At 42.0% G+C, this 19,205-nt stretch overlaps 1 protein-coding gene across 1 annotated transcript in view; it reads left to right on the top strand.

Moving 5' to 3' along the window:
* RNGTT (RNA guanylyltransferase and 5'-phosphatase) overlaps positions 1–19,205 on the top strand; it is a 392,929-nt gene that overhangs the window by 102,345 nt on the left and 271,379 nt on the right. Inside the window, exons 9-10 of the mRNA XM_044290779.1 lie at positions 714–849; positions 13,583–13,654. Of these exons, the coding sequence (XP_044146714.1) occupies positions 714–849; positions 13,583–13,654 (208 nt within the window). The remainder of the gene's footprint in view (positions 1–713; positions 850–13,582; positions 13,655–19,205) is intronic.

Below are 19,205 nucleotides of genomic sequence, written 5' to 3'. Positions count from 1 at the left end.
CTTCAAGAGGCAATCCGTGATAATAGAAGTCTATGGCCAAGCATGACAGATCTGTCTGGTTTCTGTTATGCAGGACTGTTATGCTTGCCCATAGACTTCTGTTACGACGTATCAAGACGGGTTGCCTCTTAAAGGATTCTGTTTTGCATTCTGACTATGAATATTCTGTTATTTTCCGTTTTATCAACCCACCTGAACACCGAACCCCGTGAAGTTCAGGTTTGCTCATCCCTAATCATTACTTGTAAGTAACGCTGGTTAGCGATGATCTGGCAGTGTAATTGCACTGCCGATTACCCAATGAAGGAGCAAAATGCTTGTTAATCTGGTAATTGTATCTTTTGTGCAGCACAAAAGATCATTGTTTCCCAGTGGTATATCATGCTGTGTAAACATAATCTGCTGCTGGGAAACAACGAGACACAATGGGGAAGAGCAATGGCATTAGTGATGCTCCTCACCATACTCTGGGGGAGATAGGCATATGTAAATGCATCGGTCTCCTCCACTAGCAATCAGCAGATTGCTAGCAAATTGCAATCTGCTAGATCGTCATCTCGTGTAAATGGACCATAAGCCAACATAGTCTACTGCAAAACTGACTTCAGATATTCCCCTCATGATAAATTCCCCCCCATTGGGTATTCCTTAGAAGTGTTCTGCTTGGTTATGCCCATAATAATCATTATTAATATATTTTATCTTTCTTTAAGGTACATGATGCTCATTGATGGTAAAAATGAAGTATATATGATTGACCGTGACAACTCTGTGTTTCATGTTTCTAAACTTGAATTTCCATTTCGGAAAGATCCCAGAGTCCACTTGACCAACACACTTCTGGATGGGGTAAGACCTTAAACAAAACCTAACAAGAACTTCTTATTTCTTTATTGTCAGTTCTTGGTTGTGACATTATTTTATTCTTTTATGTTTTTTGTAAAATTGTTCACAGGAAGAATGTAATGTCCTCGGGTAACAAGGAGTCAGACTAAGGCTCCATTCAGACGTCCGTTTGAATGGTCCGGATCCGTTCTGCAATTGTGCAGAACGCGTGCGGACCCATTCATTTTCAGTGTGGCCAGAAAAGATGCGGACAGCACACAGTGCGTCTGCATAGGGGTGGGCAATATGTCCTAAAATCTATATTGCAATATAATTTTGAGCATGTGCGATATATATTGCGATATATTGTTTTCTATATTTGGGGGGGTTAAACTTTTTTTTTACTTTTAATTTAATAACTATTAGCCCACTTAAGGGCGAGAACCCTTGTCATATTCATCCTAATAGAGCTCTATTAGGGTGAATAGGACTTTACACTCTCCCTGCTGCCCTGTGCTTTGTGCACACAACAGCAGGGAGCTGACCATGGCAGCCAGTCTCTGAAGTGCCCCCCCCCCCCCAGTCTCTGAAGTGCCCCCCCCCAGTCTCTGAAGTGCCCCCCCCCAGTCTCTGAAGTGCCCCCCCCAGTCTCTGAAGTGCCCCCCCCCGTCTCTGAAGTGCCCCCCCCGTCTCTGAAGTGCCCCCCCCGTCTCTGAAGTGCCCCCCCCAGTCTCTGAAGTGCTCCCCCCCCCCAGTCTCTGAAGTGCTCCCCCCCAGTCTCTGAAGTGCTCCCCCCCAGTCTCTGAAGTGCTCCCCCCAGTCTCTGAAGTGCCCCCCCAGTCTCTGAAGTGCCCCCCCCCCAGTCTCTGAAGTGCTCCCCCCCCCCCAGTCTCTGAAGTGCTCCCCCCCCCCAGTCTCTGAAGTGCTCCCCCCCAGTCTCTGAAGTGCTCCCCCCCAGTCTCTGAAGTGCCCCCCCCAGTCTCTGAAGTGCCCCCCCCCAGTCTCTGAAGTGCCCCCCCCCTCTGAAGTGCCCCCCCCCAGTCTCTGAAGTGCCCCCCCCCCCTGTCTCTGAAGTGCCCCCCCCCAGTCTCTGAAGTGCCCCCCCCCAGTCTCTGATGTGCCCCCCCCCCCAGTCTCTGATGAGCCCCCCCCCCCCCAGTATTAATCATTGGTGGCAGTGGCCACAGGGTCCCCCCCCCCCAAATCATTGGTGGCAGTGGGCAGTGCGCCCCCAAACCCCAGTATTGATCATTGGTGGAAGGGCCTCCCCCCCCCCACATCTTTGGTGGCAGCAGCAGTTCCGATCTACTGCAGTGTAATGCTAGGGCTCCGATCAAATACCATGGCAGCCAGGACGCTACTGAAGTCCTGGTTGCCATGGTATGTCAGTGAGCAGCATTATACTCACGTGCGCCATGGCCGCTCCTTCTTCTGCCTGTGCGGCGCATTGTTAATGCGTATAGCTCACGTGCGCCGTGGCTGCCGGGTGCTCCCTCTTCTGTCTGTGCAGCGCATTGCTAATGCTTATAGCATTAGCAATGCGCCGCACAGACCTATGAGAAGAAGGAGCGCCCGGCGGCCACGGCGCACATGAGTATAATGCTGCTCACTGACATACCATGACAGCCAGGACTTCAGTAGTGTCCTGGCTGCCATGGTAACCGATCGGAGCCCCAGCATTACCCTGCTGGGACTCCGATCGGAACTGCCGCTCCGTGGTCATATCGCAGTCCTGCGATATAGGTGATATGCACAAAATCCATGTTGCCTATACTGCCCACCCCTACGTCCGCACTTCCGTTCCACGGCTTTGCAAAAAAAATAAAAATAAATAGAACATGTCCTATTCTTGTCCGCAATAGCGCACAGGAATAGGCATTTTCTATTATAGTGCCGGCCATGTGCACATGGCCTGTGTCACATGCCGGTGCCCTAAGTCCAGCAATAGGTTTCCAGAATAAGACTGCTGCAATCAGCGTATTTATGCAGGGCTGTCCTTTTGTGCAGCTGACTGTGAGTGATGTAACTGTGGCATCCAGGGTTATATTTTCTGTAAGCGTGATTAGGGGTGCTAGTGGCCGTGGGCATATGTCCTTGTTGAAGATTCTCTGTCATGTGTAGGTTTGAAAACTTACTTCTGTCAATAATTTATTAACTGATTATGTTGGTCTCGGTGACATTTCTAGAAAGGAATTATATCCGACACTGAAGTTTATGGTAGTCTGAAAGAAGCCACTTTGCTGAGGCCGTTTTTCCATCACAAGTCCTGCTTTTATGAATTATTTGTGATTCTCTTCATGCCATTTAAATGTGTTCTTGAGTCATTACTTTGAGAAAGCAGTGTTCCTTCTACTGAATATTTTAAAGGCTTCCTTTCACATTAACTTGCAGTGTCTTATGATTTTCTGCAGTTTAAATTAAAATGACTGAAGTCCCGGCTTCTTTAATTTGTTCACCCAAGTTTTGCTGTTTTCCTTTTGAAACCCTCCTGCAAGCGACTTAGTAGATCAGCCTCTGAAGAAGTGGACATCCTCACAACTTCAACCGTTGAGACTATGACAAGTTGTAACTCAAGGCGGTGGATCTTAATGAGGCGTTGCAGGAATTGGGGATGTTCTGCCTTTATCATCTGACTGGCAATATTTAACTTTGAAGTTTGTGATGCTATAGTCTGCTTGCTTCTGTTGTATACGTTTATATGGGGTTAATGCAAATGTGATAATGCTATTCAAAAATTCTTAGATTTTCTGTTCTAATAGGATTTTGATAAAGACAGTTTCAGCTGTATTTTATGTACAATGAAAAAGCGAGTATCCTTTTTTTTTTTTTTTTCATTAAACTTTATAGACCAGCGGTCAGCAACCTTTAGCATGCCATCTGCTGTGAAACTACAACTCCCAGCATACCAACTTACTTGGCTCTTCTTGTAGCTCCCATAGAAGTGAAAGGAGGATTCTGGGAGTTGTAGTTTCAGAACAGCTGTAGTGCCGAAGGGTGGTGATCCGTGTTTTAGACAATATCATGATTGTGAAATGATCATTTCTTCTTCACAAGTGAACCCAGTAATATGAGCATTTGTATGTTAAACCCATTCCTCTCTGTGATGTATGTGGAAGTGATCAATTTTCTGATCAGTTTTGTATTAAATGGCTCCTTTAAAAAAAAATAATAATACATAAATAAAAACAAAAAACACAACATATCTTTTTAAACTGCTTAGCATTGTGTAAACACATAAGAGAGATGCTCACCTCGCTAATCCCAGTTCCAAGGCACAGAGACAACTGACTGCTGCAGCCAACCAGTTACTGTAGCATTACAGTACTGTAATTCAGTCGTTGATCACAAATGCAAACGTCCAGGTAAACAATTTGAGTGCTCTTAGGCACATCTTTAGTTGGTCAAAGAGTACTGACAGCAGTTGTACTGCCTGCTCCACTGCTTCCTAGTACTGTCATCAACTCCTGAAACGTCTGAGGACTGCTGCAAATCCCTGCTAAAGAGAGGACCCTTGTGCCCAAATGAATAGTTGAGAGGCATCAATTTTGAATTGTATCTAAATGTAGGGCTATAGGTTACTGAAGATAGATACCTGTACTACTGTGGTTACCATATCTGGATCCATATGAGGTACAGGGCTGGTTCTAGCTTTGTTAGAAAGGGATTGTCATGTACTGTATGATGTCTGATTTTGATGTTTTACATTAGTCATCGGATAATCCCCTTTAAGTGGTTGACAGCTAACTCTGCATGACTAAGCATAAAAAAATCTAACCTCTTCCCGACTGCCCCACATAAAAATACGTCAGTGGTTGGGCATTTAAAAATGGCACCTGTAGTTATGTTCACCACCGGCGGTAATTCTGGTCGCAAACTTTGAACTCTTCAGATCTCATGGTCAAACATGACCACGGCATCTGAATCGGGTAAAACCCGGAAACACTTGCTTCTGGGTGTTTTCAGGCTACTTCTGTGAGAGTGGAGGCTGCTGCACATTATTTCCTATAATCACCAAAGACTCCAATGCTAATGCATTGAAATCTATGAAAGAAGCATTCTAATGATTACCTATTATAGTTTCCTATGGTAACTATAAAAAAAAAAAAAAAAAAAAAAAAATCCTAATCACCCCCTTTCCCCCCCAAAAAAAACAAACAAAAAAAAAATTAACTATATCGGGTCCGCACCTATATCGAGAACGGAGCCCCGCAAGGTGGTGGCTGGAGGACTCCGGTCCAGCCACCACCAAGTCGGCTCCTAATAGAAGTGAATGGGAGCGTACCGCGCATGCGCGGCCCCATTAAAAAATGAGTGGAGGGCGGTTGCACATGCGCAGTCCGCCCTCCTTCACTTGTGGGGCTCTGCTCTCGATACAGGTGCGGGACCCTAGCAATATGCCCCCATTGTCCATGATGAGACAACCCCTTTAAAGTCGCAAGCACAGCATTCGGTTCTTTTTTACGCAAGTTGACATGGGAGGGGCTTGGGGGGGGAGTGGTCGGTGATGAATTTCCATATGTGTTTGATATAACTGTAATTGCACTGACCCAGAGAATAAAGTTATGTTATTTATGCTGAAAAATGAATGCTGCACAATTTATAATGTAAAAACTCAGTATTGCAATTTTTTCCCCTCTCCCTCACCAGAAAGAGTAAATAAAAGTTAATCAGAAAGTTATGTGTACCCCAAAAATGTTGGCATTAAAAACTAAATTTGGCCTGCAAAAAACAAGCCCCAAAAAAGTTATAACTCAAGGAAGGTGGCGAAAAGTGAAAAAAATAAATAAAATAAGGGCCAAAACAGGCTGGTCTCTAAGGCGTTAAAGAGGAGCTTTCACTGATTATTACAATGTGAACTAAGTATACAGACATGTAACGCGGCGCCCCTGGGGGATCTCACTTACTATTATCCCCTGGGCGCCGCTCCGTTCTCCTGCTATGCCCTCCGGAATCTCCGCTCACTAAGTTATAGTAGGCCAATCGCAGCGCAGAGCTCACAGCCTTGGGAGGTTATTTTCTCCCAGGCTGTGAGCTCTGCAATGCGATTGGCCAGCACTACAAGGGCAGACTCCGCCTACTATAACTTAGTGAGCGGAGATACCGGAGGGCATAGCAGGAGAACGGAGCGGCACCTGGGGATAATAGTAAGTGCAGTGAGATCCCCGGGCGCCGCTCTACATGTCTGTATACTTAGTTCACAGTGTAATAATCGGTGAAAGGTCCTCTTTAAATTGGTAAATTGCATGTTATGCTATATATCATTCTGTTCAGCTTCTCCTGCTCTATAACATGCAGGCTGTGCAGCATTTTAATGGTGACAGGTTCTATTTAAATAAATTTTGTAAAAACAATCAGACTGGCTCACAGTATTTTTGCATTTATTTCACTTAATAAAATTACAATTAATTACCATTACAGTTATAAAATAAAATAAAATAAAATAGATTGCCCACTAAATATTAGACATATCCTAATAGCATATCAACTCAATAGCATAAATAGGTGGGTATTTTAAATGCGGAGCTCACGCATATACCCAAACAACAGGAGTACTCCAAAGGGATAATAGGACCACTTGGTTATGCTGTGTGGTGTCTGTCAATAGCGCATTAAATTTGTACTTTGACAATGTTCAGATATTTGTAGAATAACTTGCCAATACTCAACGTACCAGTCGGTGAGAAGATATCCACCCTGTGGTCAACTGTACGTTTTTGTAGCGTCCAGAAAATACTTTGTACTTGCTTTTGTATCGGTATTAGCTGCCTACCTCCTGCCACGAGGTAGTATCACCGCTTCTCCTTCTCGGCGTCTCACGTGACCTGACCTGAAGATGGTTCGCTGGTCGGTGATATCATCCACCTGCGCCGATCGGAGTAGCGGAGATCCGTATAGCAGAGCTGTGCCGGTACGGGGTTCAATTCCCCTTCACTGGAACTGTTCGGTGGTGGTTGAGTCAATCCTCTTTTATGAATTAGATCGCTGCCGTTACCGCATACATTCTTTTAGGGTGGTTCTAGATGTTAAATAGCAAGAGTCCTTTTTTTTGCGCCAAGACAGGAATAACGCACCACTGGCTGGGTCCAATTCACACTGATTTATCCTAGACGCGTTTCGGAACCGTAGTTCCTTCCTCAGTAGACAAATGTGAAATGCTAGCTGTGGACAGGCTGGACATGTCTTTATATCCCCTTCTTAAGTTTAATGGAATATCTGGTCTGGATTCCTAATTGTTCAGCTGCAAAAGGTTTACCACTTGCAGCTTGATCTTATCATAGATCCAGACAGGGGGTTTTGACACACATGTGCCATACTTAGTGGGCAACATATACATACTATATAGTACCAAATATAAAAAACTATGAACATTTTTTTAAAATAGAAATCTTTCTATATACCAATAAAATTATATCAAAAATATAAATATGAGAGAAGAATAAGAGTAAAATTAAAAATGCAAATAGAAATAGAATGAAATAAACAATAAATGAAATAAACAATAAAAATTAGAAAATGAGAAAAAAATAAAAAATAAAATAAAAATAAAATAAAATGGTCATAAAAATAAAATCAGGATGCGAGAAATAGAAATAAAAGTCAGACATGGATATGCAATGATGGAATAGTGTTGACAGTTTTGTAGATGGATCTCAGATTTGAAGGTCTTAGACGGATTTGTGTGAAAGAGAGAGGGGGGGAGGAACGCAGGGAAAGTCAGCGTGTTGCTAAAGAGCCCAACACCGACTAACCATGTGGTCCTACCCACCTCCCCTATAGGAAACCAAAAATTTCGATCTCTCGCTACAATAACGTACAGTTGACCGCAGGGTGGATATCTTCTCACCGACTGGTACGTTGAGTATTGGCAAGTTATTCTACAAATATCTGAACATTGTCAAAGTACAAATTTAATGCGCTATTGACAGACACCACACAGCATAACCAAGTGGTCCTATTATCCCTTTGGAGTACTCCTGTTATTTGGGTATATGCGTGAGCTCCGCATTTAAAATACCCACCTATTTATGCTATTGAGTTGATATGCTATTAGGATATGTCTAATATTTAGTGGGCAATCTATTTTATTTTATTTTATAACTGTAATGGTAATTAATAGTAATTTTATTAAGTGAAATAAATGCAAAAATACTGTGAGCCAGTCTGATTGTTTTTACAAAATTCTTTGGTTTTCAGTTGGTATCTGAAAGACTGGGCTCCAGTAGGTTGCTGGTGAGCTCCTCTAAATTGTTTATTGCTATTTTTCTTCTATTTAAATAAAGTTAAATTACTAAAATGTGTATGTGGTTAGGGGGATTGCTATTGGGAGATTATTTTTTTGCAGTGGAATACCCCTTTAACCGTGCAAGTGTTTGTTAGTTGCGCACTAGATATCCTCACTTGGTGGGCCCGATCACATTAGAACAGCTATGTTATACACCAGCTATATGTTTGTGTAGCTTATCTCCTCTAATGTGACAGGGTCACAGTGCCCACTTTGATTGCTTTGGTGTAGGCGTTTAATCACTCTCTGTCTGCATAGTTATTGCCTCTGGAGCATAATTCACTTGAATCAAGGTGTTTATACCAAGATATGCTAGAGTTTAAATGACAATAAATATGTTACCAATTCCTGCTTCCTCCAGCTCTGAGGATCGGAGAAAAAACTCTGCATGACACCTCTAAAGCTTGGCCATATATATTACTTAATTGTCGCCACACTGTGGACCATCTAATATATATATAGAGGTATCCCAACTTTCTCCCATTAGAAGATGGTGGTTGTTAGGATTGGTATATGTGTATAGGCAGTTGTTGTTGGCCAAACACCAACTATCAGAACTCTATGGCCAGTAGTGAAGAGCACATTAGTTGAAATTCAATTTGGAAGAGATTCAGCCCAATTGGTCAAGTAATTCGAAGTCATTGGCTGCAGCAGAGCAGTTGACCATGGCCATGTTGGGGACATATGAGAGCCAGTGCGTAGGACCGTAGCTGCCGGTAGTAGGAAGCCTGCGTTCACACTTCAGTTACTTGATAAGTTATTTCCACCAGTTATTGTGAACCAAAACCAATAGCGAAGCCTACTCAGAGATCAGGTGTAATGGAAAGATTTGCACCTATTCTTTGTTTTTGACCCACTCCTGTTTTTGGCTCGAAATAACTGATGGAAATAACTGACCAAATAACTGAACTGTGAACTTGTCCTAAGTATCAATCTTTCCATAACAAAGGCAGGCTGTCAAAAGTTACTTATTCCCTGACAGCCCCATTAATGCTGTCTTCCTGTTCTGTCTAGTTGTTCCGAGATGACTGCAGGCATGCACAATAGTGAACTTCGTCCTCCGGTCTTCACTACTGAGCATGTGCAGCACAGTTTCAGGCACTGTAACTAAAGTCCTTAGAGCAACGTGAAGACACCTAGTATAAGGGGAGAGGTGAGAACTGATTTTCTATTACCACTAGAACACCCTGCATATGACTGTTTATAGTATAAGCGCATGGGAGAACACAGGAGAGGTCAGAACTGATTTTCTGTCACCACTAGAATGCCCTGCTTATCATTGTTTATAGTATAAGGACAGGAGAGTTGGGAACTTATTATTTATCACCACTAGAACACCCTACTTATCATGGCTTATAGTATAGGAACATGAGAGAACACAGCAGAGGTGAGAACTGATTATCTATCACTACTAGAACACCTTGATTTTCTATCACCATTAGAACACCCTGCTTATCACTGTTCATAGTGTAAGCACATGGGAAATTACAGGAGAGATGAGAACAGATTTTTTTCACCATTAGAACCACTCTGCTTATCACTGTTTATAGTATAAGGACAGGAGAGATGGCATCTGATTTTCTATCACCATTAGAACACCCTGCTTATCACTGTTCATAGTGTAAGCACATGGGAAAACACAGGAGAGATGACAACAGATGTTTTTTTTTTATCACCACTAGAACCACTCTGCTTATCACTGTTTATAGTATAAGGACAGGAGAGATGGCATCTGATTTTCTATCACCACTAGAACTACCTGCTTATCAATGTTTTTTATAAATGGGAGCCTCATGGCAGATTTACACCGCACAATTTTTGGGGCTAATTATTGGAAGCAAACATTATTATGAATGCTCATTCACCATAATAGGACTGTAAATGTACTGCCGATCAACTGATGAATGAGGAAGACGCTGATTCATTAGGTGAGTTCTTCATTCATGCAGCTCATTAAATCGTATCTAGGCAGCAGATTGTGCTATGTGAACTGCAATTTGCTGCCCAGAAATATTGAATTTGTATGAGGATGAGTGATGGCAGTAGCCATTGTTCATCCCCATACAGTGGAGAAGATTGCCTCATATAAATCAGCTCTTTAGCTCCACTGATGAACAGGCAAGTATCAGGAAGGAACGGTCCCTTCCCGATAATTACCTGCTTGGTCTGCGCATGTAAATGCGCTATTAGATTAATAGTACAGAAAATATATTTCTGAATAACTTTTCTAAACCTATATAAATTCCTAGGAAAGTTAATAAATTAATTGCACAATATTAATAATAGACAATATTTTTTTTTATGCTGGAGTTTCTTCCAACTCTGACTCCCCCAGCTTTCCTTTCTGCAGGCTCTGTCACGGGTTCTCAGTTCTTCCTGAGCTAGTTTGTGGATACTAGCTAGTAAGATTGCTCTCATAGATGAGAAAATGGAGAAAACAGGACATTCTGCTCTCTAACTACTTCACTCATTCAGAATCCCCATATACATTATTGAGAAGTTATGAACAATATTGATGTGAATAAAGCACTAAGGCTACATGCACACAACAGCGAAAAATGGCCGTGTGACTGCCGTTTAAGTAACTGGCCGTCACATGGCCATTTTTAGCACCAATGAAAGTCTATGGGGCTGTTTTGCATGGCCGCTCTTTTAACGGCCAGCATCACATACGGGAACCGCCCTGTCACGTGACCCGGGTGCAACTGCCAAGGGTCGATCTATTTCACGCACTCAACCTCTTGCGCCCCTACACACAGGCCTCAGATTGAGCCTCGATCACACCCTGACACAGCCTCTCATGCACCCCAACACGCTGCCACCTTCTATGACATTTAAATCAATACACCAATTAAGGGCTCATAGAAAACCCCACATCACCCCACTCGCAGGCAGGTTCACAGTGGCACAGGCCACACATAAAGCAAATACGCGGTAACGCAAACCGCACTCATACACTTAAGGGTACTTTCACACTAGCGTTTTTCTTTTTCGGCACTGAGTTCCATTCTAGGGGCTCAATACCGGAAAAGAACTGATCAGGCATATCCCCATGCATTCTGAATGGAGTGCAATCTGTTCAGGATGTCTTCAGTTCAGTCTTTTTGACTTTTCAGGACGTAGATAATACTGCAGCATGCTGCGGTTTTATCTCCATCCAAAATTCCAGAACACTTGCAAGATCCGGCATTAATTTACATTATAATGTATTAGTGCCGGATCTGTCCTTCCGGTCTGAAACTGATCTGTTTGTCCATATGACAAACGGACAGACGGATCCGGGTCCGTTTGCATGCAGATTGCCAGTTCCAGCGACAGAACTGCTTGCCAGATCACTCAAGTGTAAAAGTACCCTAACATAATGGAGGTTACTGGGCTTGTTCAGGGCACAAGGCAAAACCATTAAATATGTGTTTTAATGTACTAAAAAGGTACAGTACTTAGTTACAAAAAGTTAAAAGAAGTAAGACATACATAAACGTGCACAAAACAGTATAAAAATAAAAGGATAAAAAGCAAAAAGGTTCTTACTCAACAAATTGTGTGGTCAGAGTTCCTTCTGGTTTCTGGCGACAGGAGGAAAGTGGAGCACAACCCAATGTTGATCGGATCCCCAAATTGTGTCAAAGAAATTATCCCAATAGTTCATTTTTATCCCCATTTGGCAGAGTGTGCAGCTGAGAGGATTCTCCCTCCTATTGAGTCCCAGCCTTTCTGGGATTGGCCCTCATTACCTGTGCATGCTCCACCTCTCTTACTCAGCTGGCAGACATGAAATATTATAAAAATATGGCTTCCCGTCCACATCAGACATTGTGCTGTCCGATTTTTTTCAGGACCCATTGAAAATTAATGGGTCCAGATCTGTTCCGCAAAAAACGGAACAGATCAGGAAAGAAACAACGGACGTGTGAATGGACCCTTATGGGTATTCAGGACCCAACATTTAATAATGTATATTATATCTGGCTGATCGTTTTGATACCACACATGACCGCTGTAGTTGTCCCAGAAGGTGAGAAACTGGTTATGTGGGCATGCTGGCTTTCAGGGATGGGGTGTTTTAGACCCCATGCGATGCCCACATCACGCGGAATACAATGATCACAATTATTAATACGTGAGTTGTACCAGCGATGAGGTATTGCTTATGAGATATTTTCTTCATCCTCTGGCACTGTATTTGAAAAGCTTCTGGATCCTTGCGGGGTGAGGTTCCAGGCTATCTGAGTGGCTGCATTTCCAGGAACCACCTTCATTACCACTTGCAACGGGCCAGTTTTTTAACATTCAGATGATAAACTGATTTCCTCCAAGGGTAATGCGTATTCAAACTGCAGGAGACGGAATGGCACGAACATTCACAGAATGGAAAATATATAGGATCGCACTGATAGTTATAAAAACATACACAGACGATAAAAGTTATGAGAATTGTTGTCTATTTCTCACAGCCAGTGAATAGCGTCCGTCCCAAAATAGGACATATCTCATGGCCAGATGCCCCCATTGAAATCAACGACCCTTTTTAACGGCCACTTAAATGGGAGTGCACCCGTCTAATGGCCTTTAAAAACAGATATATTTGAACAATATGGCCACAATGGGGGCATTATTTACACCATGGGGGAAATTATTTAAGATGGGGGCCATTTTTCAAGTTAGGGGCACTGTAGAAAAATAATTTACACCGTGAGGGACGTTATCTTAGCTGGACCACTATGGGGGACATGTTGCCTTTGTCTCTCTCACATTAGGTCACGTTCAGCCCTATCCTTTGTTTCCATAGTCTCTTATGGAAATCTGATCCTTTTATAGGTCTCACAAGATGGCAGAAAACTCAGGGAAACTGTCAGTTTAGGAGGAAGGTGGCAAGAGGAGAAGAACCACCATCTTGTATGATATATGATAAAGTTTCTTATTTTCACCTGTACTTTTAATTAATGCAAAGTTGTGTTAAACGTTAGTGACCGTTTAAGTGGCTTTGAGGACTTGGATCTGTTTGTATATATCAGTGCTATGAGTAGGGATATGGTTGAAGGTTGCACATGCCCCCACTAGCTGTATTTTTATTACGCCTCATGCATATGGCAAAATACTAATATCGGCCATGTGCATATCATACTTTCCTTGGTGCCTATTTTTGTTCTCAAAATGGTCAAGAACAGGACATATTCTATAATTTGTGGAATGGCCGCGTGGATGTGGACAGAACACAGATGAAGTCCGTGTGCAATTCGCACCCAAAATACGGTTGTGTACATTAGGTCATCTTTTGTTGGCATCCTTTGAATCTATTTTGGTCTGTTGACTTGTGCACATGTATTGGGAATATTATCTAGTACATATGCGGAAAATATGCACTGAACATGGTGCAAATATAAAAAATGTACGGACTGAATTCCTACAATATTTCTTGAATGATAACTTGTACCCTATTTTGTGATAATATATTGTTTCTCTTTTCTTTTGAAGGAAATGATCATTGATAAAGTAAAAGGACAAGCTGTACCTCGATATTTGATATATGACATCATCAAATTCAGTGTACGTATTGAGAATTTTATTTTCTAGATTCATTCCTAGATGATTTGCTTGGGGTAACCAGAATATTTTAGTTACTACATGGACTATTCTTCCTTGTGATTTATACTTCTGCTCTTCTGGGGAAAGCAGGTTCTTTAGAATTTATGCTTCATTGCCTCGGCTTTGTCATGTTGAGGCAGTGCCAGAATCCTAAGTAAGTCCTGTCAAAAAGTCCACACCGTAAGTCAAAACAATCCCTTTACAAGCACTGAATGATGAAAGGTTATGTCAGGATGATTCCCGTGTTCCCCCCTCCCATAGCGAGAAACATTCACACTGTTTGTATTCTGTAATAAAAAGGTAAGGTATAATTCCTTGCTTTACATTCAAGAGTCAAATGGGAATTTCCATATGAACCATCAATAGGAATTTTCTTTGCCATGTTAGGAACAATTCAATGGCACAATGCAAAATGTTAAGCCAATATACAGTATGATGGTATATTGCAACAAAAAAAAAGTTGTGTATGGAATATAGTAGACCTGCAGTCTTTGATGGTAAAGGACATCTTGTGTTAGACAACTGTTCAGATGGTGCAGTACTGTGTGGTGGCCTTTGTTTTTGTGGCGCTGGGCTGGTGGGTCGGTGGGACCCAATTCCGTGGGTGGCATTGTCAGATATAAAGGTTGCCGTTTGACTCCTGGGTCCTGCCGCCTGGTAGGGCAGTGCTGCGTTGTCACTGCGCTGCGCCTATTTGTCAGAGTAGGTCCCTCTCTATGAGGCAACCTTGGCGTGGTGAGTGGGCTTATGCCTCTTGTACAGCATGCAGTATGGGGGGGGGGGGGGGGGCTGTACACTTTAATATTGTGCTGAGAAGCAAGTTTATTTAGATCTAAGCATAGCATTGTGGATGTGCGATCCAGTTCTGTTTTTCTCCCCTTGATATATGGAATACAGTAGTAATGGAGAGGTATACAGTAAAGTAATTTTACATAATGGGACCCTATATATGACATACCCCACTATATGCGTATAAAGTGGGATATGTCACATCTTTGGGGGGTTTTCCCACCATATACAGTAAGTAGACCATTAGTGTATTATGAGCAGGGCCTTATTTTCCATCTCCTCTTACTTCAAGTTTACTTATTAAGGTGCCCATGCACCTTCAGTACCTGTCGTCCAATTGCTCCCTACTCTCCCATACAAATATATGCTCCGTTCGGCCAAGCACCTATATATGGGGAGAGAGGAGAAAGCCACTGACAGACACCAGTGGTGAAGGCCTGTTTCCCAGGAGAACAAAAGGATAGGGTGAGAAAATTCTGTTTATCTGGTGCTTATCCTCCCCCACATCAGATTATTGGCTGGTCCTGCCAAAAATGGTAGGTTCTGTCAACAATACACTAATTTGTATGGGGTCCTTTGCCTTTAATTACTACTTCAGTCAATTAATAGTATTGTGCTATATGTTATGCATGGTGTTATGTCTCAGGATTATTGATATATGCTTTAAAACTTTATATCTGTGGGAACCTCTTTATTTCACCTTACCAACATGTTCAAATTGCTGATGTGCCCTCTCTACTGTCTGTAATGATGCACATCAGAAAGCTTTAGTGAATGCAATACTTAATGAGAGATGTGGTTTTCAACTTCACTTCTGAATAGAGCTTGTTGAAATTCATTCACTGAACCTTGTTAGGTTATTATTTGATGTTCATAAAATGGAAAAAAAGACATTTCCATTGCCATGTTAGAGCCAATTCAATGGTACACTCCAAAATTTGAGGCTGTGACAAAATGTGAATAGATATAACTGCTACATACACTCATTGACAAAAAGGTAAGGCACCGACAAGAAGTTGTTGGAATTAAATGAAACTTTCTATGTGTGAATGCAATGATGATTGCAAAATTAAAGCTAAAGGATGAGGTTATTCGGGAAAACTGTACAATTAAAAGGACCTCTAGTACCCTTAAGCCACCTCTAAGCTGGATACAAGATAAGATATGGTTGGGCATGGAGGAATACAGGTCCCATATGGAATCTTGCAGTACACTTGCCCACAGATATTTGGGCCTGCAGATCCTACACACATTGTAGGATCCCAAACAGAATTTGGATTTGTCGCTAAAGACGATACGGTTCCAGTCTGTAGCAGTCCCGATTTCTCTTTCACAACACCGCTTTATCTAAACGGAGTTGCTGTTTAGACAAGTCATGCCAGCACTGTTCTCAAGTAGGTGAAGCTCTTTTAGCTTATGAAGATACTCTTGTGTGGACATGCTGGCAGATGATTCATATAAATTACTGTTGTAAGTTCTGGTGGCAGAGCTTATGTAGAAAGAAGATTGAAACACCTTTTGGAAGACGTCTCTTCTAAGGACATAATGTAGACGAAACGTCTTCTGTTCCTCTCACTAAAGGAAATCTTTACAATAAGCAATGTTGACATTGAGCATAATGTTAGACCTTGGTACTACCTGGTGTCTGTCATTGTGCTACAGGAGCAGAGACAGAAGGTAATGAATGGCATTTCCACTTACTGACGCACATATTCTCTAGGAAGGAGAGTTACTGGAGAAAGGAAGTATGTGTGTATAAATATTCTGATGGACCTATTTTTTTGTGCTACTTTTATCCAATATTTTGGCTAGGTTTCCATACTAGGATGTCCTCCTCCGTCCAATCAAGCACTCTGCATTCATCTGTAGAGATACTTTCCTAGAATTCCCATTCTAAATCACTATGATGTGCCTCATAATGGGGAGCCCTCTCTTATTACTATTTTTGAGCTTCGTAGACCACATTCTCATGACTTTATTACACCTCCATTCAAACCTTGGAGTTACTGAACAGAAATTTGGTGTCCATGTAAATCTTTAAGCTTATACTATACCTCCGTATACCGCTGGCTTCATACAAAGGTGTACTATATATTTTTTCTGTCAGATTGTGGTACATAGCATTTGATGCCTCATTACAGAGGTATTCTCCCCTAGAAGTAATGTTGCAGCTTGGTCTATTTCATAAAGTTTATTTAGGAAAGGTAGAAGATTTTGTGCCAGATGAAAAATTTCAGACACCTTATGAAGAACTCTTCTGTCTGAGCCACATGGGGCAGAAGAGTGATTTGGACACTGCATTTTGTAAATTAAGTGACCCCATGATATTGCCAGGAAATAACTGTAAGGGCTGCAGGGTTTTGCTGTTGAAAGAGCCCCTTCATGGCACTCAACAATTGTGTCCATGTTGCCCCGTGTGGCCCTACCCTAGACATTATTGGTTATTAACATTAGGATAGAGATACATTCTTCCTGAAACACAATTTTCAGAACTACTTTATGTCCTACATTTACACATATGAATGCACCTCGATCTTGTCCAAATTTTAGCGCAATTTGGTGCATCTAGAGGGGCTATGACTTATTGGAAATGGGGCATGGCTTAGCGGAGGTAACGTGGCCTTAGATGTGACACTTTGCTCCAAAATTACTCAACTAATCTGGTGTAAAATTCTGCTGCAAAACTAGCGCACGAGTAGACAGCTTGTCTAAGTTTACGAAATATATAGGATTAGTAAATCATTGTTTTCATATACAACCCCACAAGTAGTTTACGTGTTTGCCCTTCTTTGCATAGAACCTCACAATCTAGTCACTATTACATTTATCGCAGAAGCAGATTACGTGGTTTGAAGACATCCTGCAGCATAAACAACTTGGGATGTCACTGCCCCCACCACTTCCCCTTCCCCCTTAAACTAAAATAGCTGTAAATGGTAGGCTGTCCATTATAGAGATAACGATAGGGATGACTCTCTAGAATGAAAGCTTGTGTCTGAAATGAGGCAGGTGAATAAAGAGAAGCAATTTATATCATTTCTCTAAGAAAATAGAATTGGGTATTATAGAAATTGGAGTTATTGAACTCTAATTGTCAGATTCGCCAAACCATAATTGAGGCTCACAATTTACAGTCTTTCTGCATTTTCATTAAACCACAAATCCAATAATGTTGGCTGGAGTCGTGGAGATGAGCATACAGACTTTTTCTCCATTGTGCTTCCAAGGAGCAAATTATTTTGCTTGAAATTAACTCTTGCGTCCCGAAACAATATGCTCTTGGGGCATTGCAAAGCTGTGAATGTGATACCTTTCGTATCGTTGTCAGAATTGTGATTTGCATTTTACATGTTTATGGATGTTCTGAAAAAATTTACAAATTGTGACCCTACTAACTCAATGTTTCAGCAGCTTGTCTTATTAGGTATGCTAGCTCTAGGAACGAAAAACATTACTCAGTTCCTTACTTAAGTAGATCTGTCAGCTTAAAGAAGAGCTGTTCCCCATTTCTGTTTTAGTAACCACTTGCATCTTCCATGTAATAACAATCCTGTAGTCTTATGACTTTGTGCATTTTTCTATTATTCCTGCTAGAAGTTATAAATAAATTATTAGCATTTTGTATTGAAGGTCAGGATGGATGCTACCAGTTAGGGGTGTATCCCTGCACAGTCTGGCATTATCCAATCATTGCTGCCAGTGTCCGACTGTGCAAGGACCTTCGTTGCAAACTGATCTCCTGAATTTGGCTTCAAAAGCTGCACCTGTGCCTATACCCTAATCTGAATGAAGAGGGTTGTGGAGTCCGCACACCTTTTGATCGTGGGTGCTCGTGGAGGACTTCAGTCTAGTAATAATTTAGATAATCCACGGCACACCAGTATCGTTTTGATTGCAATTTATTTTGAATAAAGAAATTCAAATAGTGTCAATATATGACTTATCGCGCCATTCTCAAATTATATACAAAAACGCTAGCACCTCCACTTCAAGCATCCTCTATATGATGGCCTCAGATCCCTTGAGAAAGGTCTAACAAGACCGAAATGTTGGGACACATTATGGCCTGAATTACTCTATGTATATAATTTGAGAATGGCGCGATAAGGCCTCATGCACATGACCGTTGTGTGCATCCGTGGCCTTGTGCCGTTTTCCGTTTTTTTTTTTCGCGGACCCATTTTGGGAGTGCCATGGCATCAGTGGGGGCCGCCCTATAAGGCAAGACCATAATTAGACTAGGGCTAAACTGATGAAAGGTCCTCTTTAAGGGCCATTTTCACAGGTTGAGACTCCGCCATTCATGTGAATGCTCATTAGCGATTTTCTGGTAGTGTAAATATCCCGCTAATTACCCAATGAACAAGCTAAACACTTTTTCATCAGGTAATAGATCATTTGTGCGGGCACAAAAATCGTCATTTGCAGGCAGCAGATTGTGTTGTGCTCTCCTGCTGGTAGTGATTCTATATGGGGAAGAGGAATGGCTTTAGCGATCGTTCCTCCCTGTACTGTAGAGGAGATCACTACTTGTAATAGCAGCGGTCTCCGTCACTGACGAGCAGGCAGTTGCCAGGAAGGAACACCTCCTTCTCGTTAATCACCTGCTGCATCGTCTCGTGTAAAGGGACCTTTAGATATGTGGCACCGAGGATTTGTTCTATTTCTCGCCCAGTTTCCTTGGGGGACACAGAAGACCTTGGGTATAGCTCATCTCCCTAGG

Source organism: Bufo gargarizans, chromosome 4, assembly GCF_014858855.1.
Source record: "Bufo gargarizans isolate SCDJY-AF-19 chromosome 4, ASM1485885v1, whole genome shotgun sequence".
NCBI classification, from domain to species: Eukaryota; Metazoa; Chordata; class Amphibia; order Anura; family Bufonidae; genus Bufo; species Bufo gargarizans.
The sequence above is the reverse complement of the archived record's forward strand: the minus strand, read 5'-3'. Positions and strand labels throughout refer to the sequence as shown.